Below are 23,697 nucleotides of genomic sequence, written 5' to 3'. Positions count from 1 at the left end.
TTTCACACACTAGAGAATAAAGACATTTAAGGGCTGCAACATTTAAAAATCGCTTTACAGCACTGTTTTGCAAAACGCAGTATGGAATTTTATAGAACGATTTCTTAATTAAAAACAAATCAAACGCGAAATGCAGAAAATTTTGTAAATAACATAGAAAAACATCGTATTTTTAAGTGAAAAGCGAATTTATAGTGCAATTATGTTTCTGCCTGAAACAGCCACCTTCTGTATCACCCTATTGGTCTACGGGGCAATCCTCTTGCTCCTGATTTACTATGTGAGTGTGGATATCCATGAAGGAAAAACTTTCTTACAGAAAAATTATTTAGGTCCTGACACTGGCGGACCTGGAGTGCGACTATCTGAATGCCCAGGAGTGCTGCCGACGCCTCAATTTTTGGGTGATACCCAAGTTCGGATCCCATGCCCTCCTCTGCGTCCTCCTGCTTCTCGGAGGCCACTGGGTGATGTTCCTCCTAAACCTGCCGATGGTGATTTGGCTATTCTACGAGTTGCATCGCCAGCGACGCGATAGCCTGGGTGTCTACGATCCGGTGGACATACACAGTCGGGGATTGCTGAAGGTCCACCTAAGAAATTGTATGATTTATCTGGGTTACTACTTCGTTATGTTCTTCGTGGGCTTGTACTGGTGAGTTAGTAGTTTAAAACCGCATTTTCAGCTTTACTAATGATTTGATCCTTCTCTCTACAGCCTGATTTCGGCCCTGATCAAGGGAGATCCCATCAAGCGGTATGAAGACGACGAAATAGTCACGGATTTCTGAAGTTTAGCTAAATAAGCCTGCACCAAACAGAGCTTCCAGCTAATTTCTTTGTCCTAGACCGAACTACCACGCCTGGTTATAGTTTCTATTCCGCCTGAATCTGGAATTCTTCGACTAAAACAGAGGCGTACATCTAACAAACAAGTTTCCTTAAACACTTTCGCAGAATTTGAGAGAGCATTTGATAGAGCTTCTCACAACCTATACCATACAAGAATGGAATAATTTGATTAGAATAATTAATTTATTTTTTTTTAATCTTTCGAAAGACTGTAACACCGCAGTGTGCTCAATCGCGTTAAAAGGATAGACGATACACTTGCCCAAAAACAACCTAGTCGCACTTCATCTTCACTTTATTTATTTCATCTTTAGCAATATAAGCGTATTCGAATAGAAATCACAAAATACATAACCATACACAATAAGCTGTTCTTGAGTTGATCCTCTGTTATTGCAGGAAGTCGACCACCTCCTCCAGTTCTCGCTGGCGGGCCTGTTTCTGGGCCCATCGAGCCTCTGCGGTCTTTACGCTGACCACCCAGCGATCGTGAGCCAGCTTGATGCCGCATACAGCGTCGTCCGGAGTTTTGGATGCAGTAGCGCCTGCTCCCTGTGACCTTCCCATATAGGTCTGGGCATCGGAACGAGGATGGCGACGCTGGGCGGGACAAAGTTTGCCGCCCTTTGGAAACGGAGGCTCCGACAGGTATTTCTTAAGGCAGCCCTGGTGAAAGAGATGACCACAGTAGACGCGCTCTATGAAGAAGTCCGCACTGTCATCCGTTTCTGCGTCCTCCGGGTACTCCGGTAGCACGGTACTATCACAAATGGGACAACGTTCGGTATGAAAGTCCCGGGTGGCCTCCAGGCAGAACTTGAGCGAGCGTTGCAGACTCCTAACAGGTCGGAAATTGGCCAGTGCCTCCTTGCTCATACGGATCGGCGGCTCCACACACTGCCGGGCTATCTCCTTCGACTGGCCGTTTAGGTAGCGGACGAGCACAGCCGGAAGATTGGACTCTTGGCCGCGCAGCTCCACACTCTGCATGGGATAGCTGTCCGGGACCACAGCGGTGACTCTGTAGGTGTAGCGTCCTCCCTTGGCCACCAGCTCCACGCTCCTGTTCTTCTGCTTTAGCTTCAATTGGCTCTCTGTGCCTCCAGTCTTGATGTCCGCTCTCAGCTGCTTAATCTCCTCCAAGCACACGCACAGCGGATTATCCGTTAAATACTGTTGGGCGAAGGCCAGCACTGGCAGTGCCTGTGGCTTCCCGAGGAAATCCCTGGCATAGTCGTCGATCAGCCGAGTAAGTTCTGTAAGAAGAATATCGGAGTACACACGACTCTTCAGCTCCACCAAAATTTGGGTGCTCTGCGGGTAGTTTTCTGGAAATCGAAGGCACATAGTCATCGAGCGATTGGGCCGCTCCGGGTATATGTCAACCCGGATCAGGGAGCTGGAGCAAATAATAATCTTTGTGTGTGGCACCTGCTTCTCACATTTTGCTCGGAACTCCGTGACTTCCTGGTCAATAAAGCTCATCGTTGAAGTCGGAATCTGTTGCGAATTCGCTGCTGTTCTCCAATTGGACTGTTTTTGAACAGCTGGTATAAGCAATTAGTGTTGTGAAAGGGTGACAGGTTAGTTTCAAATGGTGACGAATAAAATGTACGTTTTCGGCGATTATTTCTTAGTCAGCTATGTTGGTTATATGTCTCCTTATAAAGGGTATTTCTTGAAGGTAAAAGTGTATTTAGATACATTGGTATACAATTATTGGATTAACTTTTGGAGCACTTAAGAATTTGATGAGTCACAAGAATGCACTTAATCATAATCTCAGCCATAATATGCACTTACCCCCATCGGTTTCCAACACTGCCCAGCTGACGAAAAGCCTAGCCACGTTGTGAAAACGCCGACGAAACGCGAGAGAATCTAAGCTTATCCGCGACTGAAACTAAATTAAAGCGTAGCTAAAATGGTGCTCGATCTGGATCTGTTTCGCAGCGACAAAGGAGGCAACCCGGACCTCGTGCGCGAAAACCAAAAGAAGCGCTTCAAGGATGTGGCGCTGGTGGAGACTGTGATCGCCAAGGATACGGAGTGGCGTCAGTGCCGCCACCGTGCCGACAACCTGAACAAGGTGAAGAACGTCTGCAGCAAGGTGATCGGCGAGAAGATGAAGAAGAAGGAGCCGGTGGGTGCCATGAGCGAGGACCTGCCCGCAGACGTAACCAAGGACCTCACCGAGATTGTGGCCGAGACACTGCAGCCGCTGACCGTCAACCAGATCAAGCAGCTGCGCGTGCTCATCGACGACGCAATGACGGAGAACCAGAAGTCCCTGGAGCTTGCCGAGCAGACGAGGAACACCTCACTGCGGGAGGTGGGCAACCACCTGCACGAGTCCGTCCCTGTGTCTAACGACGAGGACGAGAACCGTGTGGAGCGGACCTTTGGCGACTGCGAAAAGCGCGGCAAGTACTCGCATGTGGACCTCATCGTGATGATCGACGGCATGAACGCGGAGAAGGGTGCCGTGGTGTCCGGCGGACGTGGATACTTCCTTACCGGAGCCGCAGTCTTCTTGGAGCAGGCTCTCATCCAGCACGCCCTGCACCTGCTGTACGCCCGTGACTACGTTCCCCTGTACACGCCCTTCTTCATGCGGAAGGAGGTAATGCAGGAGGTGGCCCAGCTGTCACAGTTCGACGAGGAGCTCTACAAGGTGGTGGGCAAGGGCAGCGAGAAGGCCGAGGAGGTGGGCATCGATGAGAAGTACCTGATCGCCACCTCAGAGCAGCCCATCGCCGCCTACCATCGCGATGAGTGGCTGCCGGAGGCTTCGCTGCCCATCAAGTATGCCGGTCTGTCCACCTGCTTCCGGCAGGAAGTGGGCTCGCACGGACGTGACACTCGCGGCATTTTCCGCGTCCACCAGTTCGAGAAGGTGGAGCAGTTCGTACTGACCTCCCCACACGACAATAAGTCATGGGAGATGATGGACGAGATGATCGGTAATGCAGAGCAGTTCTGCCAGTCGCTGGGCATTCCATATCGCGTGGTGAACATCGTTTCCGGTGCCCTCAACCATGCAGCCTCCAAGAAGCTGGATCTGGAGGCCTGGTTCGGCGGCAGCGGCGCTTACAGAGAACTTGTCTCGTGCTCCAACTGCTTGGACTACCAGGCCCGTCGTCTGCTCGTCCGTTTCGGCCAGACCAAGAAGATGAACGCCGCCGTCGACTATGTGCACATGCTGAACGCCACGATGTGCGCAGCCACTCGCGTCATCTGCGCCATCCTGGAGACGCATCAGACAGAGACGGGCATCAAGGTGCCGGAGCCATTGAAGAAGTACATGCCGGCGAAGTTCCAGGATGAGATTCCGTTCGTCAAGCCCGCTCCCATTGATCTGGAGTTGGCCGCCGCCGAGAAGCAAAAGGGCAAAAAGGAGAAAACCAAGAAGGACCCTGCCGCCGCTTAATCCTAGTGTCACATCATTTACTACGAAATATACTGCTAAACTAAGCTTGCAAGTCCTCAAAATTTTTGTTACTTATCGACTTATCTAATATTTATGGCATTTATAGAAACTTTATAACGATTAAACTGGATCAAGCTGTGCTTTGAATGCAATCGCAATGTTCTTTGTTATTTGGGAATGCACATTTTACAAATTTCTGCCCAATCGAACTTCATCTAGAATGTAGGTCTGCGTATAAATGGTTGATAGGGAAAAGTCACCCCGGCCGGCACTTTTCGTTGTCAGGACAATTTGTTCAACTTGTTTACGAAATTTTCCCAATTTCACATATCATTTTCAAATTGAAGAGAAGCACATAGATATTTAATCATCACAGTTTGGAAAAGTTGTTAAATAAAGATGTCGCATCCTAAGCGGCGTGAGAAGCCCAGTAAGGAGAGTCGGTGGGACCGGATACGCAAGCGCCACCTGCAGTCGAATCCTTTGGGACTGAAGACGGATGCAGTGCGTCGCCTTATCGAGGCGGATTACGTTGGAAGGCGACAGGAGCGGCTTCTGATAGAAGGAGAAGATCCGAAACAACTGAATCCTTCTGTAATAATGGACATGCGGCACAAAATGGTTAATATAATATACTTTTCGGGAATATTATCCAGATTATGTGTATACCCTAATACTTGAAATTAACACCCTAAATACCAATGAATAATAAGAAATTCAAACAGTTTCAGAAGATACCACACAAACTTCCCTTAGCCACCATTGCCCATGACCATAGCAACTCCCTGGAGGCCACCAAAGCGCACAATCTTGAGGTGGAACAGCGTTTTATAGATAATCAGCTACAGAAGTTTCGCCAGCAGTTGTCCAGGCAGTTCCAGCGGAGCAAGTCCCACCGCGTGCCTCCCACCAAACCGGATTTCAAGCTAAACAATGGGCCATTGGTGAAGAGTCTGGCACAGGCAGCGCAGCACATAGATAACTTTTATAACACTCCCGTTCAGGCCTTGAGCCAGATGTCTTTAATGTGCTCCGAAACCAAGTCGGAGGCAACCAAGAGCCTGATCCAGCAACTGAGAGCGGAACCAGAGAAGCAGGCGGAGGCGGACATGGATTGTGAATGGACGGAGCAGGAAGCGCAGGTGGTTGAGATTCCCGCATTTATAGAGGAGCAAGTGATCTCATTTGACGCCCTAGAGTATCGTAACTTCACCAAGCAAGTCCAGGCGGATGAGAGCAAGGCGAAGCTTCTGCGGTGCCGCACACCAAGTCCGCTGACTTCCACCGAGGAGTTCTTTCGCCCCATGCGGGCGGCTGCCGAGCGCCAGATGCTCCATGTCCGCACTGTGCGCCACGAGGAGGAGCTGCTGCAGGAGAATAAGCAGGAGCAGCAGCCAGAAGGCGAACCATCCTCGCTAAAAAGAGAGTCATCCACCTGCTCAAACACCAGCGATGGCATTGACTCCGTAATATCCGATTTAGCCGAGGAAGCGCTATATGAACTCCAGTTGGAAGCAGCCGAGAAGGAGAATGAAGAGCTTGACAAGGAGTTGCCCATTCCGCCGAAGCTTGTGCAGTTTCAGTTGCCCCCAAAGAAGACTCCAACACCAACCACGCATCCCATTGGAGATCCAGAGACCGAGCCTGAACCGGAACCGCTGCTCATCCGTCGGATAGACTTGCCGAAGGTAGTGGTCAAGCCCAAGGAACCCGAGCCCCAACAGCCGTCCAGCTCCAGTGAGGATGAGTCGGATGTGGCACCCACCCACGAGAAGCATAAGATCATCGAGAAGCTGTTTCAGGCCAGGGCTAACACCCAGTTGGTAGTGATGCGCAAGTACTTTCTCAAGTGGATACACTTCACAACGATGGAAAAAATCGAGAGAGAGCAGGGACAATCGTGTCAGGCGCGAGACACGCGGGTGCAGAAGATCAACGCCTTTCTGGACAAAGTGCGGCAGGAAAAAAGGCGCCAGCGCACAGAACCGTTGGCCGAGACTAGTAAGATTACCCAGAAATCTCTGGAGAAGCGCGAGGATACCGTAAAGATGGCCAAGCAGTTTAAGAACAAGTATGTTTCTGCAACACTCAGATGACACATGTGTCTAATAAGGGTTTTGTTATTCAAGACTCAAAGTGCAGCAGGACATCATTGACTTACAACGAATCAAGCTGGAGCGCCAAGAGCGCCTTATTATGCAGCTTAAGCTGACGAAGCTCAGCGACGAGGCCAAGGAGGCGCGCGAGGATCTCAAGCAGGAACTCAAAACAGTCATCCGGTGCGGCGATCCCAAAGCGAAAGCCAAGGCGAAGTGCTTGCAGCTGATCGGCAGCCTGCGCGATGCGGATGACGAGGAACTGGACCGGCTGCAGGGCAAGGCTCTGCTTCAGCCACGGTTTCTGCAGCACATGCAGGAGCGGGCCACAGAGCGGAGTATGCGTCATGAGCAGGCTCGGCAGCGGAGGGTTCAGGCAGAAGCCGAAAGGGAGGCGGCCAAGCAAGCTCTAGAAGAGGCTAAGGTTGGTTACCACATTTAATTGAAGCATTAACCCTGCATTTCTTAACAGCGCCAGGAGGACGAGGAAGCCAAGCGCCTCAGAATGGAGGTCCTTAAAGAAAAGCGTCGCCAGGAGAAAATGGCCAAGGTGCTGAAGGAGCGCGAGCGTCAGCGCTTTATCGAGAACCAGCGGAAGGCCGTGGAGTTCAGTCGCAAGCTTCTGAAACGGACGGGCATGGAGGGCTTCAAACGACTGCTAGAGCGGAAACGCGAGAATCTGGTTAAGAGCGAGGAATTCCGTTGTCGGGTATGCTTTCATGTTGGTGTAGCAATTTATCATTGACATTCTCCCTTATTCCAATGGCAGCTGATCGCAAAGAACGCCTTTAGTTCGTGGCACAGCTATACGATATACAGACAGCGCGAGAAGATCATCAAAGCGGAGACCTGTTGGCACAACATCCTCAAGCGCCGCGCTCTGTACGCATGGATGGTGTATGTGCAGAATGAGAAGAGCAAGATGCTAGTGGCGATCGATTGGCATGCCCTGCGTTCCATGGAGCACTGGTTTAGGCGGTGGAATAAGTATTCCACGCACTGCCGGATGATTGAGGACACCAAGACTCGGCAGGCCATCTCGCACCATGAGTGGTAGGTCCCTGTAAAATATAAGTCACTGCATTATTAATTTCCAATTAAACCTATTTAATAGGCACCTGAAATGGAAGGTTCTGGACTGCTGGCGCCGCTTGCCGCAAATCCTAAAGATCGAGAAGGAGACGGAGGAGCGACGCCAGCGTTGGCGCATGAAAATCTGGGAGCTGTTACCTGACTACAAGCCCAGAGAGGACAGCTTATGGTAGCTACTCGATAGACCATTGTGCGTTTTAGTTACTTAATTTTATTTATTTTGAATAATTTTAAATTGCAATTAAGACCTTAAAGCGCTACGACTAAGTACGACTACCGAGAATAGCGTTTAGATTTGAAATACTTTAGTATCTGGGCGACAAGCTTGTGCTTTTTGCTTTTTGGTGTGTGAGTAGTCACTTTAATATGGCTCGCCAGTTGCTCCAGATTCGGTTGCGACCTGCGGCGTTGGAGGCGCGTTTGTATTCGTGCAAGGTGGATCCCTTCCACCACAAGTAAGCCTGCCTACTGAGTATAAAGGCTATGTAGACCGAAATGAGCAGAGCGTAGCATGCCACCACAAAGGAGATTCCAAGCCTAGACGCAGAGTGTGCTTAAAGAGTGTCATTGCAAAGAAAGTATCTACTCACTCGAAGCCCTCGAACACCTCACTGCAGTCGTCGGGCAAGAGAACTGGATACCCAAGCGGTCGCACCACCATGAACGGATGGCAAATCGAAGTGAGGGTCAAGTTTGCGCCAAGCAGCAGGGCGATCTCCGACAGAGCCAGTCCAACAATGTACCACACGTAGTTCCGCTCCCCAATGCAGCAGTTTAGCCAGTAGCTGTGGTGATCTCGCCTCTTCACGCAGGTTCCACAGACGGGACAGTGGTATGCCCGCCTTGGAGTCACCTTCCGGCAGATCTCGCAGATATTGGGCTGACCGTGCATCAAGCCCGATCGCTCAGCAGTGTCCATATCGACAACCTCGTCATCATCCAAGCTCAGCACACTCTCCATCTGGAGTGTGGTCTGGGCTTCCGCCTGCTCCTCGCCACTTGAAGCCTCGGCAATGCCAGGCAGCTCATCCTTGGGTGTGGTTCCGTATTGAGCAGAAACAAGATTCAAGGGCGACAGTGCCTTGGTGGAGTAGAGACAGTACAAAGCGGCACAGGAGAAGAACATTAACGCGTAGTTCTCCTCCGGAGCCAGCTCCAACAGAGGGACCTGAAACTCAAATATGATGATCATGTAGAACACGGAGAAGACCAGCCAGCTCAGAAAGAAGTTTGTCCGCGTGGCGGTCCGCTTGGCCAATTCCATGCCCCAGATGGTGAAGCCCACCAGCGTGAGCATCAGCACGATGGCGGTCTTTGAGTTCAGAGTGGCCAGTCCCAGCATGAGGGGCACAATGAATGCGGGAGCAACGGCTGCGGGCGAGATTCGCTTGGCTCCTCCGCGCCAAGGCAGGCGCAGTCTATCCTGGAAGGCGATGAGCATGCCGTCGATGTTTCTTCGATCAATGGCTCGGCAGGTGACAAGTCTGTGGGGTATTTAATTGTGATTGTAGCCGGCTTTTCTTTGGTGCCTCCTACCTTGTGCAAACTAAGTCGAAGTCCACGCAGTTACAACAGCATCCTAGAATGTGGGATCGCTGTCGACTGTCCTCCGCCACGTACTCGCAGCAGCAGAGACTCCCGGTTTCTTCCCTCTTGGACTCCTCGGCCTCGGATCTCCAGGCTGCAGACACAAAATCGGAGGAGCCGGCTGACATCAAGAACATCGATTTGGACAAGCAGATGGCGCGACGAACGCGTTTTTTAGGGAGTTCCGAGCAGCGTGTACGGAAACAGTTTAGATAAGATTAGTACACGCCCTACTGGCCGACTAGAGGAATATTTTAAAAGCAATCATCAGATCCGGGTGGGTCCATTTTAATTGTTTTATTGGAGAAGAACGAATTTACTCACAATTTCTCCGCTATACCGACAACTACAACAACACAGCTGACGAACGTCCCTTTCGTACAGGGTGCCCCGCGTAAAGTGAGCTGCCAACTTGGATTTATGCTACCGCTCTGCTTTGAACTTAGATTGTTATCATTTATAATCTAGTTTAAGAATTCGGTTATAATTAATTTCAAAATACATTTTATTTAAATTTCAATTGTAAGATTCCTCTTTTTAAGTTTTCCTCTGCCTGCCAAACACTTTCACTTTGGAAAACATTTCCCAGTCTTATTTTTTCTGAAAACTGTTCCAGGCCACCACCCACTCCAAAATAATGCGATTTTGCAGCAACCAAAACGACTCCTTCGGATTTCAAGCGACCAGCAAAGGTATCCAAGAGCTTTTGCTGATTTTCAATATTGTATATAGTCTCTGAGGTAAGTATCACATCGTATTTCTCTTCATCCCTTGTTAGTTCGGCGAAATTAGTCCAATCTCCGGAATATAAGGTTGTACTTTTGTCCAAAAACTTAAGTTTTTCATCTTCAGATAAAGAGTCTTCTAAATTTAGCAGGATATTTGGATATGTAATGTATTCCAACACATCTTTGTTCTGAAAATATATGACATATTCAAACAAAATTATTTCAAGACTTATTTTATGCTTACATAGTCCTGATAATCCACCCGTGCGCCATGTTTCATCACATAAACTCCCAGCAATCCGCATCCACATCCCAAATCCAAGACCCTTTTATCCTTCCAGAATGAGTCCTCATACTTTTCGGATAGATATAGTAAAAGATCCTCTGTGCATTCCCATATTTTAGCACCGCCCTCGTAGACACCGGAAATGAGATCTGAATGCTTTTCCTCAGACTTCCTGAGATCCAGGTTTACCAATTGGGATTGCTCTTTTAAATCCTCCAGCAGAAACCCGGCCACAAGATGTTTTATTGTTGTTTTCCCCACCTCCATTTCCTTGGCATTTAGCTCATAGAAATCCATTGTGGAAATGAGGTTATCTAGTGGCTTTACCTTCTCCGACTGGTACCATTCAATATCCTTTGTGTTCTCGGATTCACGTTCCTCCGCATTCTCCTGCTTGCTGAAAATATCAGTTTTAACGGCCTCTGGATCTTCAGAGGATTCCACCTCCACATCGAAATTAAATTTAAACATGCTTGGAAGGTGGAGTGTTAAACTGTTCTGATTACAGAGGGTGCTGGCAATTTTATATCACACTATAATAGACAAATTATCATTATAAAACGTTTAATCTATTGAATATTTTAATATTTACCTCCTTAAATCAGCTGTCGGCACAAACCACGCTTTTCTAACCAAGATCACCCTGTCACATAGGGGTGCCAGCTTGTCTTTACGTCGGGCATTTTCTTATCGAAATGAATCGAAATGCCTCAGTGGTACAAAAATATCTTGTCGCCCATCACTAGAATTGTGGTTTATAAAAAAATTACGGCTCGGTTTGGGTTTTTTATAGATTAATTTAATTTATGGCGGACCAGTTGAACAACGAGGTGAGTTTGCTGCAGAGCCCAATGGCCGATACATCTATTGAATGCCAATCTTTCCAGCCCGGCCAGCCCACGCCGCTCATGTCCATTCGCTTTGATCAGCAGCAGCACGAAAGTGCGGCGGCCAATGGAAATGAGAACGGCAATGGGAACGCAAATGGCGCCGGCGATGCCTCCGAAGATGCTGTAGATGCCGATAAAGCTGCCGGAGAACTGGTCCTGCCCAAGGCCTTGGAGGATGTGCTGGCTTTGAAGGATCAAAGGACAGCCGAGTTCACGGTGGACGCCGATTCGCAGGGTGGCAGCGGGGGTGCTACACAGGACGGCGACGAAGCGGATGTGGGCGAGGACAGCGATGAGGATGGGGATAACCAGGTGAACGGAAGTGGCAGCCAAAAGCCCGGCAAGCAGAGCAAGGCGGAGCGTAACAAAAAGAAGAAGAAGCGGAAGAAGCAAAACAAGAAGATACGCCACCAGATAGAGTTCGAACGGCAGAAGCAGTTGGCCCAAGCGGATGAGCACGAACCGGAGGCCAAGGACTCGGAGGCCAAAGCACCGGGCAGCGAGGACGAACAGGTTGCCGAAAAGGAAAAGAAGGACAAACGCAAAGATAGTCGCAGCAAGCGCAGAAAGGATCGGGGCGATGAGAAAGATACGGACAAGAAGGCTGGCGAGGCCAATGATGAAGATGTGACCATTGAGTAAGTCCTAGCACCTCGTCCCTAGAAACCAAACTAATAAACTTTTATCCCTCCCAGATACGTGCCCGAAAAGATAACCATTGCAGATTTGGCGCCAATGTATCGCCAGTTTTATCGTGTGTTCGAAATCTTCAAACTGGAGAACAAACCAAAGCCTGTGGAGAAGGACAAATCTTCGCTAGATTCTGAGTCCCACCCCAAGGACAAAAAGGCTACCGACAAACTACTTGAGGACGAAGACGATGACGGCGATGATGACGACGAGCGCAAGGAAGATAAAGAGAAGCTGTCCAAGCGAAAACTTAAGAAACTGACGCGCCTGAGTGTGGCAGAACTGAAACAGCTGGTCTCTCGACCTGACGTGGTGGAGATGCACGATGTCACAGCCAGAGATCCCAAACTACTGGTCCAACTGAAAGCCTATAGGAACACAGTGCAAGTGCCGCGACACTGGTGCTTCAAGCGAAAATATCTGCAGGGCAAAAGAGGTATCGAGAAGCCTCCGTTCGATCTCCCCGCCTTCATCAAAAAGACGGGCATCATGGAGATGCGTGAATCGTTGCAGGAACGAGAGGACGCCAAGACCCTCAAGGCCAAGATGCGTGAACGGGTCCGTCCCAAGATGGGCAAAATTGACATTGACTACCAGAAACTGCACGATGCCTTCTTCAAGTGGCAGACCAAGCCCCGCATGACCATTCATGGCGATCTCTACTACGAGGGCAAGGAGTTTGAGACGCGCCTTAAGGAAAAGAAGCCCGGAGATCTCTCCGAAGAGTTGCGCATTGCTTTGGGAATGCCAGTAGGCCCTAACTCACACAAGATTCCGCCGCCTTGGCTCATTGCTCAGCAGCGCTACGGGCCGCCGCCCTCGTATCCGAATCTAAAAATTCCCGGCCTGAATGCGCCGATCCCAGACGGAACCTCGTTCGGTTATCACGCCGGAGGTTGGGGCAAGCCGCCAGTCGATGAGAACGGAAAACCGCTGTACGGTGACGTATTCGGAACCAACATATTGGACCTCGACGTGAGTAGCAACATTCGCGTGACACACGAATATTCTTATTACAATTTCAATATTTTATTTAGAATGGCATTGACGAAGCTGATATCGAACGTAACCAATGGGGCGAACTGGAGTCGGAGTCAGAGGAATCATCCGAGGAGGAGGAGGAAGATGGCGAGGACTTGGGCGATCAGCCGGATGAGACTGGCCTGGTAACGCCAGTAGAGGGACTTGTAACACCCTCTGGTCTCACCAGTGTTCCAGCTGGCATGGAAACCCCCGAGAACATTGAGCTTCGCAAGAAGAAAATTGAAGCCGAAATGGAGGAGTAAGTGAACTAATATATTTAAGATAAGACCAAAACTAAGTTTACTATTCAAACTTCTTCTAGCAATGAAACCCCCGTACTGTACCAAGTGCTGCCCGAGAAGCGCACCGACCGCATAGGGGCTTCCATGATGGGATCGACCCATGTCTACGACGTCAGTGGCGGTGGCGCCAACAAACAGCCACCAGTTCGATCAACCACAGACCGCGAAGGCATCGTGGAATTGGCGCTCGATCCTAGTGAATTGGACTTGGACAATGACGCAATGGCCCAGCGGTATGAGCAACAGATGCGTGAGCAGCAGAATCACCTGCAGAAGGAGGATCTATCAGACATGTTGGCCGAACATGTGGCGCGGCAGAAATCGAAGCGCAAGCGACAGCAAACAGATCCAGCCAAGACCACAAAGAAGTACAAGGAGTTCAAGTTTTAGTTTGACAACAAGAAAAACAACTTTTCCATTTGTGCGCTTGTCAAGGATGTCATTAAACATAGTAAAAACTATAAAAAGTTTGCTTGATTTCATTTAAAGGCCTGGATTTACAATAGTTTATTCCACTAATTGAAGTCAACACAAAATAGCTTATATCAACATAAAACAACTAAAATCTTTTTAGATAATTACGATAGATTTTGTTTATTTTGATGTAGACTCAAAATCATTTGCGTATAACTTAAAATTTGACTTGTTAGGTTTAATTCTCATTTATACATTGAAACTTATTGCGACTAAGAAATTACAATAGTGGTTCGCTGTGTGGCTTGTGCTGGGACCAGGACAGTATCTTAACCAAACGAAGCAGAGTGCAGTGGAAGGCAAGGACTGGAGAGAACTTGTCCAGCAACTGAGTCCAAGGCTAGCTGCCTCTCCCGATCCTCCTTAAGCTAGAGCTGGAGAGTGCCACACGCTGTCTATGTCGGCTTTGGCTCAACGCCCCGCAGCTGGTCACTCGTCGAGCTGCTCGCTTAGTTGGGCTAGAAGAGCCGCTCGCTTCGATTCCAGCTCGCCGTCACTTAACGTCAGCTCCTCGTTTCGCGATCCAACCGACTCGACGGACTGGGCAGGACTGAGGGGCGTGCCGGAGCGATTGTGTTTGTTGTGTCGCTTGCCCTCCTTGTCCTTTTTAGCTCGCTTCTCCTTCTTCTTTTTCTTCGCCGGGGAGTGCGAGTTTGAGTCGTTCTGGAGGAGGGCTTGAGTTCCCGGCGACTGGTTGCCTGGGACTTCCGATTCGCAGGAGGACTGAAATGTAAGCCACGTTAGATTTTATATGTATCGAGGATTACGGGGACTTGCTACGTACACCTCGCAGTTTGTTCTTGCGCTTCTTTTTCTTCTTCAGTAATTTTTCGCTTTCGATGCTGCCGATTGAGCTCAGGGAATGCTGTAAATTATTATTATTGTAGAATTAGTACTTAATTTTAATTTTACGTTTAGCATACTAACCGATCGTGACTTGGAGCGTCTTCGCTTGGACTTCTCTAGTTCAACATGCTCATTCTCGATGTCTGATCTTGATGTAGACCGTACTCGTTTTTTGTGCTTCTTGTTTTTCTTCGATTTTCGCGACCGCGAATGATGATGGCTACACGCATCTTCGCTTTCCTTAACGAAGTCCTCCCAGATCTTCTCCACACCGATTTCCTTTTCATAAAGTGCAAATGCTTCAAGGTGCTCCACCAGCTTCTTGGCGCTCTCATAAGGTTCGGCCACTGAGACGTTCGCCTCCAGCCACTCGTTTTTAATTTCATTTTCCAGTTTCCGTAACCTTCGCACCTCCTCCTTCATCCGCTCCTTTTCAATGGCTTCAGCCTGAATATTATAAATGTAAAATTGATTTTTAGTGATAACAACTTTTTGCTCCACCCAATAGTTACCTTTTCCAGCAAGGAGTTGTATGTAAGCTTCACATTTCCCGCATCCAGACTGGCCGATCGCTTATCTTCACACACGACCGTGGCAAAGTCCTCGAAGGACGTCTTTGCTTGGACAACAAATGCCTTTTCCTTTAGGATCTCCCTTATTATTTTCTTCTCGTCATGGAAGCGGGCTTTCAGGTTCTCCACATAGAACTTGAACAGATCCAGAGGTGTAGACCCGCTCTGGCCGAGCATGGCAGAGAATCGCAAATCGGCTGATATGATGGGATACAGCTCCACCCACAGCGACATGGAGGTGAGCTTTCCCTCTTCATGCAGGGAGTCGAGCAGCGCGAGGAAGGAGTCCCTGTTTTTGCGTTGCTGTCGCTTCATGCGCTTCTTTTCCCGCTCACGTTCCTCGTCCTCCTCCTTCTCCAAGGTGCGAATGTGCTCCTCAAAGACTATAAGGGCGTCCTCCTTGTCCATCCCCAGCAGGGTCACATCGTTCTTAAATGCAGCGTTGTCTAACAGCATAACCTGCGCCTCTGACCAGGTGGTGGCATGATTGATTGAAGTCATCGACTCAAGCAGCTCGCCCAGAACCTTCATGTTGCGTTTTTTTAACAACCGCGCTTCTTCTTTCTCCCGCTTCGCTAAATTAAATATACAGTCCTCGTATATATCGCGCCTATCCGGTTCCGGTACCACCGTCCACGTTCGCGTTCCGGCAAATACTTCTTCGCAGCGGAAATATTTCATCTGCGAGTTCATCTTATCGTTGGACATAAGAAACTGCTCCAAGTCCTCTTTTGCCTTCTTGGCTTTTAAGCGAGACTCCTCGCGCTCGTCCTTGATCTTCTGCGTCTTGTAAGCATTGAATGTTTGCTTGCGCTCGTTCAGATTTTTAAAGGCTGCGTAACGCGGATCCTTTGATATGATTTTCACACACTGGTCCCAGTTTGCATTTGATGGCACATTGCGGTCCCGCAGCAGCTCCTTGAAGGACTCAATTGCCTCGCGTTTATCCTTAAACACCACAGCGCTATCTGACTTGTCGTCCTTCTTAGCTGCAAAGAATGACGTGTGACTTATGCATTATATTTTCAGAGCTTTTATTATTTACCATTTTGTTGTGGCACCTCTATAGCCGCTAACGTGGCGGCCATAGCCTGGTCCATCGCAGAGGACGAGTTCTCGTTGCTGCTGGGTGTCAGCGGCGAGTGGATCTCAGGAGTGGGTATTCGGGGGGCAGCAGGCAGGGCAGCAGGCAGGATGCTAGCCAGAGCAGCAGGTGGCACCATGCCGGCCAAGCTGGATGATGTCATGGCTGCCACGGCTTTGGCGGCAGCAGCAGCTCTGGGTAGACGAAGAATCATATTACCAAGGGGCAAGCGGTGCACAACTAATTTACTCACTCTTCCGCTTTCGCCTTGGCCTTCATGTCCACGTACTCCGGCGGCGGCTCCCAGCACGTCTCCTTGGTGGCCACATTGTGGTAGTACACTTTGCCCGTATCCGAGCGATACTCCTTCCAGGGACACTGGTTGTGCAGCAGCTCGGCGGGCGTCATGAGGGCCTCCGGCTTCTCCCACGAGCTTTGCTTGGTGTTCTGATTGTAGTAGTAGGGTCGTCCATCCGGCGCCTTGTGCTCCGTCCACTCGGTGCTGGTTGCCATCACACCGAAAGCGGCGGCCAACTCCGGCGGGGGTGGTGCTGCAAATCCGGGTGGTGGAAACTGCGGCACGATTGCACCGGGCGGCGTGTAGCCCATGCCTCTTCCCGGTGGCGCTCCTCCATTGCCCACGCTAGGAGGAACATTCATTTCACTATTTTGCTATATGGGTAATGGGTGTAACGGGCGTCTACCGGTCGTTGCGTGCTGCGCCGGCCAATTCACGTTGCGTTCGGTAATTGAAAAAATCCGTAAAATTGTCAAAGCAAATGCCGCTTTCCACGCCAGAGATGCCGATTGTGCAGGGGAACTGTCCACCCCATCGAGCTATCGAATCCGCGCAGGAGAACTGTCCACCCGGTTGAGTTACTGTTATCGATAAACTTCCGCGGAACGATAACAGTGCTTTTTGTTGTGGTTCTGCGGTTGTGCCTTTCAATTATTGAAGTTTCCTTATCAGCAAGGGTGATTTGGTCATCCTGACCTACCGAGCATGTGGCGTGCATAGTGTAAGTAGCAGTTGTTACCCACAAATTTAGAAATTAAGACGATTATACTCTAGCTTTCCTGCAGATCTAGCTGTAGTCATGCTCCTCCGGCTGCCCATTGTGGCGGCCCGTAGGATGTTCATCATCCTCGTCCTGGTGGCAATTGCGGGCTTCTTTTACATCTACAGTTCGGAAAATAAATACTACTCATGCTTCATTGAGAGCCAAGTACTGGCAACTCAGCAGGCGCTAATTGCAGATGGCGAAACGAATCTCTTAGAGGACGTACTCCAGGCGGAACCGAAGCCCTCGCCCGGAAGCAGTATCTTCTTTCACGAGACTAGCTGCCGCCTATCCGATAACAGGCAGCTGGAGACTCTGAGAGTCACCGCCCGCCAGGCCTGCGCAATCGAGTCAGCAGCGAAGCATAATCCGAATTTCCAAGTGTTCGTCCTGTTCGCCGGCCCCACCTATCGAATCTCCAACAACAATAGCCATCCCCAACCGTTGGTGGAGGCCATACTCAGCTACAGCAATGTGCATCTACGACGACTGAATCTCGAAAGCTACGCATCCGGCACGCCCATGGAGGAGTGGCTCAAAGACGGCCGCCTGTCGCGTTCAAAGTGAGTTTGACTTTACCACTCCACCCAGTTATTACTCATTACTGACAACTCCTTTTCAGATATTTGTTTTCCCACATATCAGATTTCCTCCGCTATCTCACCCTCTATCGCTATGGCGGTCTTTATTTGGACATGGATGTGGTGGTGCTGCGCAACATGGAGAAGGTGCCGCCCAATTACACAGGTGCTGAGTCCAACACCCATTTGGCCGCTGGCGTAATGAACCTGGCAGCCACAGGCTTTGGCCACGAGATCGCCGCGTCTTGTCTGCGCGACTTTCAGCACAACTTTAATGGCAGGGACTGGGGCAACAATGGGCCAGGAGTAATAACCCGTGTGGCTCAGAAGATATGTGGCACCAAAGATATTTCTCTGATGCAGGAGGACCCAAAGCGCTGTATGGGCTTCAAGGTATTCGGGCGAGGCGCCTTTTACGCCGTACCCTGGAAGCAGTGGAGCGACTTCTTTGAGCCGGAAAAGCTGGAGGAAACAATGGCTCGCTGCAAGGACTCTTATGTTGTGCACGTGTGGAACAAACATTCGAGCAAGCTGCCCATCAAACAAGGGACAAAGAACGCCTACGCCATGTATGCCGAACAAAACTGCCCGAGGTCGTATAAGGCGGCGGGCGAATACTTCTAGTATTAGTCGTATAAAGGGTTATTATAATCATAGTATTTGTATATGAATGTTTACCGCTGAAAGCCAAAGTCATTGCCCTGTAAAGGTGCCATTGCTAAATTGCTTTTGTGCTGTTCGCGTTAAGTTTCATCGCTATTTGTTTACCTCCTGGCAAATCCCATTCCAAGTGATGTCAGCTTACTCAAACGCACATCCGCAACGCAGCTCAAGTCTAACGGATAAACTTTACAATTAGTCCGATTCCACATCATACCTATGTATTTCAATACTGTAATATCATTCGATCATATAAGCAAATGAACAACAACAAAGACATATATGTAAAGCTGTAAAAGAACAACAAACAAAGACATATATGTAAAGCTGTAAAAGAAAGCTTAGAATACTATTTTGAATCTTTGTAATTTATCTTAAGTGCAATGTTAACTAAACTCGAATAAGTTGGAAAATCTTGTACATACTTTCATCCAGGGAATTTTGCTATCAACCCATAAAGTAAAGACACTTATGTAAGTCATCACAAACAAAGTATCTAGACTTGACTTTGATAATTGAACAATAACTTGCTAAATCGAAATGAAAGTTCATAGCCTTGCCCGTTGTTACATGCATTGGACTTGGGAGTATCGCAGGCAGGCACCCACGTTATCCTCTGCGTTCGCCTTGCCAGCGCCCTGGCCATTGCCGAAGTGGACACCAATATAGAACGGGGTGACAGTGCTTTCAATGCGGCAGGGCCACACGCCCGAGGAGCAGAATTGGGCGCCACAGTGGATGGGCTCGCACCCAGGCAGTGGACCCAGTCCGGTTCCTATGAAATCCTCTATGATGCACGGCATTGTTATCCGGTCGGAGCAGGTGCTAAAGAACTGGCGGGCTTGTCGTCGTCGCCACTTAAGCGGCAAATCGATGGCATTCCGTATAATGCCCAGGATGTCGAAGCCTCCACTGGGACGGGGACGTCTGGAAACGGTCGGCCCCTCTGTGCTGGGCCGACTCCTGAAGAAGAGAAACCCACCGTCGTCATCCTCGTCATCGCCAACTTCACCACCCGACCCCTCCACATCATCGCTGGCTGGCGAGGATGCAGGTGCTGCCGAGGTGGTTGATGCCTCTGTGCTGGACCGGAGCGGTGTGGGAGTGGTTGATGTTGTCGTCGTGCTCATGGCAGCGGTGCTGGAGCTGCTGCTGGTGGTGCTGGCGAATGATTCTGAACTTGCCGCTAGAGTTGAATTTCCGCTCATCATGGTCATCAGCGTTGCGGTTGTGGAGTTTGCCATGTTGGCTAGCATCTGCATGAGAGTGCTAGAAGTGGGTGCTGTAGTGGTCAGTGCAGCATTGCCTGATGTTGCTGCTGTTGCACCTGCTGCATCCGACTGGGCTGCAGCAGGATTCGAAGTTGCCGTTGTGGCCGCTCCTTGAGCAGTGCCATCACCTCTGCTGGCCATTCGCCCGCCACCGCCGATGCGGAAGGACTGCTCATCGCATGGCTGGTACATAATGGAGCACATGTCCAGCTCCTGGCGCACACAAATCCGATAGTTCTGATTGGCCAAATGTCGACCATTCTCGGCGAAGTTAAAGGTCTGCATAATGCCCTCGGTGCCGGTGTGATATTGCAGGCAACCCGCCGGAGCACGCTGGCTGAAGGGGATCTGCACCACACTCATCTCCCAAATGCGAAGGGGCAGGAGGCGACTGGACAGGCCTAGACTGATGTCGATGAAGCGATCGCCCGTGGAGGTGGAGTTGCTAGTGCCCGTACTCGCATCCACTGGGCGCAGACTTCCGTACAATGTAGATTGTCGTGGTGACGCCCTAGCCCCCACATCGTAGTACACTGAAAAAAGAAAAGGTGCATGAGGAAAGTACTCAGGCAGCTTGCACTCCGGTATACTCACAGTGCTGACCACTGTTCTGGCCGCAAAGGGATAAGTTTCCGCCTGGTCCACCGCCTATACTAAAGACATCGCCATCGCATACTCCGGTTCTTCGGTTTGGCTGGCCCAGTGTAAAGTGATGGAAGTCAATCCGCACCTGGCTGATCTCGTCGCTCATCATCTTCACCCGCAGACTGCAGCCAGTGAAGTTGCTGGGCATGAAACTGGGGAATCCCGGCGACACAATGTAGGTCATGTTGTTGGAAATCGTAGTGTTGCAGCTGGCGAGGAAGACACAGCACACCCCGAACCCCATGGCGCACTCCCCCTTCGCCTGCCCGTCTTTTTGGCGGCACTCGTAGGCATTCAGGCAGTTGCCCATCCGCCGACCATCGTTGGACATGCAGTAGCCATCCACGGGAACCGGAAACAGATGGATCACTAATGCACAGAATGAATGTAAGTGTAAGATAGCATATTTAACTATTATTTTAGAAAGCCTACACTATTATATTATATTTACTTGCAGCTCACCTTTTCCCTGTCTGCTGTTCGTCTGGTTGGAACTCCGATCAGCGATGTGCTGCAGCGACATCTCCATGTCCAGTTCCTCCTGTATTCCCGTTTGCAGCCTAAACTCCGCCTCATCCGCGAAGGAATCCTCCTCAAGACCGCCTGGCTCGCCCAAATGGTCGTCCCAAATATCGTAGTGTCGCAATGGTGGCCAGGCCGTCTCGTTGGCCGGCGACCTGGCACGGACTGGAGGAGCCAGCCCCACCTGGATGATTAGTATGCAAAGTGCAGCGACGAGGGACGGCGTTAGGTGGCCACAACCGGCTCCAGTGACTTTCTTTTTACTGGTACTGCTCTTCTGGCTGAAAAACGCTTTTGCTGAGCAATTGGATTCCCGGTTGGTGTGGGACTGGTTGGCAACGTCTTGGCTCGACGTCAGCGCTTTTATGGCTTCCATGTCCATGTCCACTGCCATGCCAAGTGTGTTCAGCTGCGACTCCTCTCCGATTATTTTATTCGCGCGTGCGATTCGCTGCGAAGTTGAATGATAAGTGCGCCCGTCTCCATCTTCGAGATGCGCGGATGCTGCTCGATCTCAACCAGATGATGGTGACTCTGCGCTTGTCGGGAACTGCTTTTCGCCGTTTCTCCGCTTTTCTCCTATAATCCCCGCCTACTTACTATTTTCGGTGGTCTAATGTTCCATTTCGAATCAGCACAGAAAGAAGTGAGCGGTCATTTCACCTGACCAACTGAACAGCGGGAAAATAAATAGCTTTCCGCAATCAAATATTATATGTTATGAACTCTTACATCGCAGAAACTTAAAAAAGATATTATTATTCTCTGACGAAATGAATTGTATCATTTTTGAGGATGCTCTGCAGCAGTAGCTGCTCTTACTTCTGGCCCTTTGTTATGGTAACCTAAAGAGCAATGTGATTTTAGTTAAATTGTATATTGGGGATTCCCCTTAAATGATCCCCTTGAGGCGATCGATCAGGGCCACCCAGACATCCCCACTTTCTGTGTTACGGAGGTGAACATGATAACGGAATTCCTCACTGCGTTGCAGTCTCACTGTGGTGAGATTGAGCCGTGGTGAATAGTGGAACTGCGCGGAAGTGCATGGAACTGCATGGAAGTGCACATGAACGGATCCCATAGATCGCCGTAGTAACAGTAGAACCTTAACTGGCGTTCCGACGAGGCGTAGCTATATTGCTTATCAATTATACATATAAGTGCTGGAATGACGGACGCTCTTGCTTAAATTTTCGTACATATAAAACTTATATTTAAATATAGTATATTGGTAAGAAATAAACATATACAAAGCTTTCTCATAGGGAAAGTAAGCATGTTCTTGATAGATATAGGAACGATCGGAAAACTGCCGACAAAAGCTTATTCTAAGGTGTAGAAAAAGCAGAACATATTCAGTATTTTATCGACGTTCAACCGGAACTGGCGAGGAATCAACTTAAAATGTCTGAAAAGTAAGTACCGACCGCTTCATTAAATGGAAGTACTGTGCGAGATGTAGTTTCCAGAACTGTCAAGTTGTTGAATCCCCACCTGGAAACGGCGCCATCGGATTATTTGTACCACATGAATATCAATGTGGCCAATACCCGGGACACCACTGAGTTGCAGCACAACTTTGGCGATGTCAAGGTGAGATAGTTACAGTGGAATACCTCCGGATAGCTAATGTGGGCGATTTTGTAGTTCATCTGCGTGGGTGGAACGGGATCCAGAATGCGGCAGTTAGCTCTGTATCTTCGAGGTGTCTTGGGAGTCCAAGAGTCCGGCGATCCGGTGGATTTGTGCGAGCGTGGCCAGCGATATGCCATGTACAAGGTGGGTCCGGTGCTGTGCGTGAGCCACGGCATTGGATCCGCCTCCTTCAGTGTGGTGCTCCACGAGCTGCTCAAGCTGGTCAAGTATGCGCGGTGCCAGGAGCCCGTAATACTCCGGATCGGCACCTGCGGAGGACTCGGCGTGTCTCCCGGCACTGTGGTGGCCACCAAAAATGCCTTCAATGGCCTGCTTCGCAACGAGCATGAGATCGTAAGTTACAGTTTTCGAAAACTCGAATTGTTCTTTGTTTTTTCTAAATATAGTTTAACACTCAGTTGGTCAGAAGGGTAAAATAGCATAGCGAGTTGAAAATGTAGAATTTAAATACATTCTAGGCTATTCTCGGCCAGCGGGTGGTGCGACCGGCTCAGTTTTCCGAGGACGTGATCAGGGATGTAATTGCATTCGGTGTCGACGCCAACGACGGATTTCAGACCATAAGTGCCAACACAATGGGAACAGATTGCTTCTACGAAGGTAGGTGTTACCTTTACCCCGAACCAGAGGAGCTTAACACGATGGAATTCACCTGAATTTCAACCAGGTCAGGGACGCATCGACGGCGCCATTTGCGAGTACACGGAGAAGGATAAGATGGAGTTCCTGCAGAAGTGCCACGACCTGGGTATCCGGAACATCGAGATGGAGGCTAGCATGTTCGCATCCGTAACACAAAAAGTGGGGGTCAAAGCGGGCGATGTCTGCGTGACCCTGATCGATCGCCTCAAGGGGGATCAGGTAAGGGAATCCCCAATTTATATTGCCTTAAACTAAATCCCATTGCTCCTTAGGTTTCCATCACAATGGACCAGAAGCACGAATTCGAGCAGCGTCCCTTTTTGGTCGTGGGTCGCTATATCAAGAAGCTGCTGCAGCTGTGAATCCTCCAAAAATTATACATCAATTGAAGCGCTTTATATTGGCTTGCAATTAAACTGCACTTACTCTGTGCCATTCCAGCTAACCAAGTAAAAATTAGCAAGTTTCTGCCGTATAAGATAATATCACATACAACATTGGATAGCAGTAAGCTAGCCAGAACACAGTTCCATTTTGGTTTAAGTACAACTCCCTTTACACGCCGCCGAACCGATTTTAATCCGCCTGAGCCAATCCGCACCAGCAAAAAGGGAAAACAATGAAGAGCAGCCAAATGAAAGGTTGCATATTTAATGAACCCAAAGTGAAGACTCACATGTTCGCACCTGGAATCTGCGAGGCGC

At 49.5% G+C, this 23,697-nt stretch overlaps 11 protein-coding genes across 15 annotated transcripts; 6 read left to right on the top strand and 5 right to left on the bottom strand.

Moving 5' to 3' along the window:
- Positions 1-65: 65 nt before the first annotated feature.
- Positions 66-1,219, top strand: LOC122613871 (protein cornichon homolog 4). The gene is made up of 3 exons (XM_043788289.1): positions 66-280; positions 333-655; positions 719-1,219. The coding sequence occupies exons 1-3, from the start codon at positions 203-205 to the stop codon at positions 789-791; spliced, it is 474 nt and encodes a 157-aa protein (XP_043644224.1). The 5' UTR covers positions 66-202; the 3' UTR covers positions 792-1,219.
- LOC122613862 lies at positions 1,130-2,434 on the bottom strand. Its single transcript, XM_043788277.1, has one exon. The coding sequence runs from the start codon at positions 2,335-2,337 to the stop codon at positions 1,243-1,245; it is 1,095 nt and encodes a 364-aa protein (XP_043644212.1). The 5' UTR covers positions 2,338-2,434; the 3' UTR covers positions 1,130-1,242.
- A 247-nt stretch (positions 2,435-2,681) lies between these two features.
- LOC122613846 (serine--tRNA ligase, cytoplasmic) lies at positions 2,682-4,434 on the top strand. Its single transcript, XM_043788252.1, has one exon. The coding sequence runs from the start codon at positions 2,777-2,779 to the stop codon at positions 4,280-4,282; it is 1,506 nt and encodes a 501-aa protein (XP_043644187.1). The 5' UTR covers positions 2,682-2,776; the 3' UTR covers positions 4,283-4,434.
- Positions 4,435-4,636: 202 nt separating this feature from the next.
- LOC122626694 (trichohyalin) lies at positions 4,637-7,744 on the top strand. 2 transcript variants are annotated; one of them, XM_043807067.1, is made up of 7 exons: positions 4,637-4,903; positions 5,008-6,353; positions 6,412-6,802; positions 6,851-7,087; positions 7,148-7,431; positions 7,493-7,639; positions 7,717-7,744. In XM_043807067.1, coding segments are annotated over exons 1-7 (2,628 nt in total). In that variant the 5' UTR covers positions 4,637-4,681; the 3' UTR covers positions 7,718-7,744. The 2 variants fall into 2 exon arrangements, with proteins under 2 accessions (XP_043663002.1, XP_043662994.1); XM_043807059.1 differs by lacking the exon at positions 7,717-7,744 and having other exon boundaries at positions 7,493-7,682.
- Positions 7,718-9,443, bottom strand: LOC122626708 (palmitoyltransferase ZDHHC23). Of its 2 annotated transcripts, none has more exons than XM_043807086.1 (4): positions 9,382-9,443; positions 9,007-9,178; positions 8,061-8,954; positions 7,718-8,007 (listed from the first exon to the last, which is right to left on the bottom strand). In XM_043807086.1, the coding sequence occupies exons 3-4, from the start codon at positions 8,909-8,911 to the stop codon at positions 7,827-7,829; spliced, it is 1,032 nt and encodes a 343-aa protein (XP_043663021.1). In that variant the 5' UTR covers positions 8,912-8,954; positions 9,007-9,178; positions 9,382-9,443; the 3' UTR covers positions 7,718-7,826. The 2 variants fall into 2 exon arrangements, with proteins under 2 accessions (XP_043663021.1, XP_043663014.1); XM_043807079.1 differs by having other exon boundaries at positions 9,007-9,298; positions 9,382-9,432.
- Positions 9,444-9,544: 101 nt separating this feature from the next.
- On the bottom strand, positions 9,545-10,728 carry LOC122626724 (histidine protein methyltransferase 1 homolog). Its single transcript, XM_043807097.1, has 3 exons — positions 10,664-10,728; positions 10,030-10,604; positions 9,545-9,973 (listed from the first exon to the last, which is right to left on the bottom strand). Exons 2-3 carry the CDS (start codon positions 10,540-10,542, stop codon positions 9,563-9,565), a joined length of 924 nt encoding a protein of 307 aa, XP_043663032.1. The 5' UTR covers positions 10,543-10,604; positions 10,664-10,728; the 3' UTR covers positions 9,545-9,562.
- Positions 10,729-10,760: 32 nt separating this feature from the next.
- LOC122617235 (splicing factor 3B subunit 2) lies at positions 10,761-13,443 on the top strand. The gene is made up of 5 exons (XM_043792999.1): positions 10,761-10,901; positions 10,959-11,599; positions 11,657-12,626; positions 12,689-12,933; positions 12,997-13,443. Exons 1-5 carry the CDS (start codon positions 10,878-10,880, stop codon positions 13,364-13,366), a joined length of 2,250 nt encoding a protein of 749 aa, XP_043648934.1. The 5' UTR covers positions 10,761-10,877; the 3' UTR covers positions 13,367-13,443.
- A 135-nt stretch (positions 13,444-13,578) lies between these two features.
- On the bottom strand, positions 13,579-16,763 carry LOC122617227 (pre-mRNA-processing factor 40 homolog A). Its single transcript, XM_043792986.1, has 6 exons — positions 16,206-16,763; positions 15,914-16,146; positions 14,809-15,857; positions 14,378-14,743; positions 14,235-14,315; positions 13,579-14,173 (listed from the first exon to the last, which is right to left on the bottom strand). Exons 1-6 carry the CDS (start codon positions 16,610-16,612, stop codon positions 13,880-13,882), a joined length of 2,430 nt encoding a protein of 809 aa, XP_043648921.1. The 5' UTR covers positions 16,613-16,763; the 3' UTR covers positions 13,579-13,879.
- A 71-nt stretch (positions 16,764-16,834) lies between these two features.
- LOC122617246 (lactosylceramide 4-alpha-galactosyltransferase) lies at positions 16,835-18,713 on the top strand. Of its 2 annotated transcripts, none has more exons than XM_043793009.1 (3): positions 16,835-16,971; positions 17,036-17,576; positions 17,636-18,713. In XM_043793009.1, exons 2-3 carry the CDS (start codon positions 17,050-17,052, stop codon positions 18,216-18,218), a joined length of 1,110 nt encoding a protein of 369 aa, XP_043648944.1. In that variant the 5' UTR covers positions 16,835-16,971; positions 17,036-17,049; the 3' UTR covers positions 18,219-18,713. The 2 variants fall into 2 exon arrangements, with proteins under 2 accessions (XP_043648944.1, XP_043648953.1); XM_043793018.1 differs by having other exon boundaries at positions 16,842-16,971; positions 17,025-17,576.
- A 107-nt stretch (positions 18,714-18,820) lies between these two features.
- Positions 18,821-21,086, bottom strand: LOC122626744. The gene is made up of 3 exons (XM_043807116.1): positions 20,633-21,086; positions 20,120-20,539; positions 18,821-20,058 (listed from the first exon to the last, which is right to left on the bottom strand). The coding sequence occupies exons 1-3, from the start codon at positions 21,084-21,086 to the stop codon at positions 18,821-18,823; spliced, it is 2,112 nt and encodes a 703-aa protein (XP_043663051.1).
- Positions 21,087-21,795: 709 nt separating this feature from the next.
- Positions 21,796-23,451, top strand: LOC122626172 (uridine phosphorylase 1). Of its 2 annotated transcripts, XM_043806325.1 has the most exons (7): positions 21,796-21,926; positions 21,985-22,110; positions 22,165-22,288; positions 22,343-22,684; positions 22,810-22,951; positions 23,019-23,212; positions 23,266-23,451. In XM_043806325.1, the coding sequence occupies exons 2-7, from the start codon at positions 22,100-22,102 to the stop codon at positions 23,353-23,355; spliced, it is 903 nt and encodes a 300-aa protein (XP_043662260.1). In that variant the 5' UTR covers positions 21,796-21,926; positions 21,985-22,099; the 3' UTR covers positions 23,356-23,451. The 2 variants fall into 2 exon arrangements, with proteins under 2 accessions (XP_043662260.1, XP_043662261.1); XM_043806326.1 differs by lacking the exon at positions 21,796-21,926 and having other exon boundaries at positions 21,971-22,110.
- Positions 23,452-23,697: the final 246 nt, after the last annotated feature.

The sequence above is a fragment of the Drosophila teissieri genome, chromosome 2L (genome assembly GCF_016746235.2).
Source record: "Drosophila teissieri strain GT53w chromosome 2L, Prin_Dtei_1.1, whole genome shotgun sequence".
Lineage (NCBI taxonomy): Eukaryota > Metazoa > Arthropoda > Insecta > Diptera > Drosophilidae > Drosophila > Drosophila teissieri.
Note: the sequence above shows the minus strand (reverse complement) of the source record. Positions and strands in the feature narration are given on the sequence as shown.

Excerpts from the sequence above, each read along its gene's own strand:
- LOC122613871 (XM_043788289.1), top strand. The coding sequence starts at position 203 with ATGTTTCTGCCTGAAACAGCCACCTTCTGTATCACCCTATTGGTCTAC. Across the intron at positions 281-332 it reads TCTTGCTCCTGATTTACTAT|GTCCTGACACTGGCGGACCT; the intron begins GTGAGTGTGGAT and ends AAAATTATTTAG. Across the intron at positions 656-718 it reads TTCTTCGTGGGCTTGTACTG|CCTGATTTCGGCCCTGATCA; the intron begins GTGAGTTAGTAG and ends TTCTCTCTACAG.
- LOC122613862 (XM_043788277.1), bottom strand. The coding sequence starts at position 2,337 with ATGAGCTTTATTGACCAGGAAGTCACGGAGTTCCGAGCAAAATGTGAG.
- LOC122613846 (XM_043788252.1), top strand. The coding sequence starts at position 2,777 with ATGGTGCTCGATCTGGATCTGTTTCGCAGCGACAAAGGAGGCAACCCG.
- LOC122626694 (XM_043807059.1), top strand. The coding sequence starts at position 4,682 with ATGTCGCATCCTAAGCGGCGTGAGAAGCCCAGTAAGGAGAGTCGGTGG. Across the intron at positions 6,354-6,411 it reads GCCAAGCAGTTTAAGAACAA|ACTCAAAGTGCAGCAGGACA; the intron begins GTATGTTTCTGC and ends TTGTTATTCAAG. Across the intron at positions 6,803-6,850 it reads AAGCTCTAGAAGAGGCTAAG|CGCCAGGAGGACGAGGAAGC; the intron begins GTTGGTTACCAC and ends ATTTCTTAACAG.
- LOC122626708 (XM_043807079.1), bottom strand. The coding sequence starts at position 9,194 with ATGTTCTTGATGTCAGCCGGCTCCTCCGATTTTGTGTCTGCAGCCTGG. Across the intron at positions 8,955-9,006 it reads TTCGACTTAGTTTGCACAAG|ACTTGTCACCTGCCGAGCCA; the intron begins GTAGGAGGCACC and ends AATACCCCACAG. Across the intron at positions 8,008-8,060 it reads GAGGTGTTCGAGGGCTTCGA|GCTTGGAATCTCCTTTGTGG; the intron begins GTGAGTAGATAC and ends CTCTGCGTCTAG.
- LOC122626724 (XM_043807097.1), bottom strand. The coding sequence starts at position 10,542 with ATGTTTAAATTTAATTTCGATGTGGAGGTGGAATCCTCTGAAGATCCA. Across the intron at positions 9,974-10,029 it reads GGGTGGATTATCAGGACTAT|AACAAAGATGTGTTGGAATA; the intron begins GTAAGCATAAAA and ends ATATATTTTCAG.
- LOC122617235 (XM_043792999.1), top strand. The coding sequence starts at position 10,878 with ATGGCGGACCAGTTGAACAACGAG. Across the intron at positions 11,600-11,656 it reads GATGAAGATGTGACCATTGA|ATACGTGCCCGAAAAGATAA; the intron begins GTAAGTCCTAGC and ends TATCCCTCCCAG. Across the intron at positions 12,627-12,688 it reads CCAACATATTGGACCTCGAC|AATGGCATTGACGAAGCTGA; the intron begins GTGAGTAGCAAC and ends TATTTTATTTAG.
- LOC122617227 (XM_043792986.1), bottom strand. The coding sequence starts at position 16,612 with ATGAATGTTCCTCCTAGCGTGGGCAATGGAGGAGCGCCACCGGGAAGA. Across the intron at positions 14,316-14,377 it reads GACGCTCCAAGTCACGATCG|CATTCCCTGAGCTCAATCGG; the intron begins GTTAGTATGCTA and ends AATAATTTACAG. Across the intron at positions 14,174-14,234 it reads GCAAGAACAAACTGCGAGGT|TCCTCCTGCGAATCGGAAGT; the intron begins GTACGTAGCAAG and ends CTTACATTTCAG.
- LOC122617246 (XM_043793009.1), top strand. The coding sequence starts at position 17,050 with ATGCTCCTCCGGCTGCCCATTGTGGCGGCCCGTAGGATGTTCATCATC. Across the intron at positions 17,577-17,635 it reads GGCCGCCTGTCGCGTTCAAA|ATATTTGTTTTCCCACATAT; the intron begins GTGAGTTTGACT and ends ACTCCTTTTCAG.
- LOC122626744 (XM_043807116.1), bottom strand. The coding sequence starts at position 21,086 with ATGGCAGTGGACATGGACATGGAAGCCATAAAAGCGCTGACGTCGAGC. Across the intron at positions 20,540-20,632 it reads GAACAGCAGACAGGGAAAAG|TGATCCATCTGTTTCCGGTT; the intron begins GTGAGCTGCAAG and ends TCTGTGCATTAG. Across the intron at positions 20,059-20,119 it reads CCAGAACAGTGGTCAGCACT|TGTACTACGATGTGGGGGCT; the intron begins GTGAGTATACCG and ends TTCTTTTTTCAG.
- LOC122626172 (XM_043806325.1), top strand. Across the intron at positions 22,289-22,342 it reads ACAACTTTGGCGATGTCAAG|TTCATCTGCGTGGGTGGAAC; the intron begins GTGAGATAGTTA and ends GCGATTTTGTAG. Across the intron at positions 22,685-22,809 it reads TTCGCAACGAGCATGAGATC|GCTATTCTCGGCCAGCGGGT; the intron begins GTAAGTTACAGT and ends AATACATTCTAG.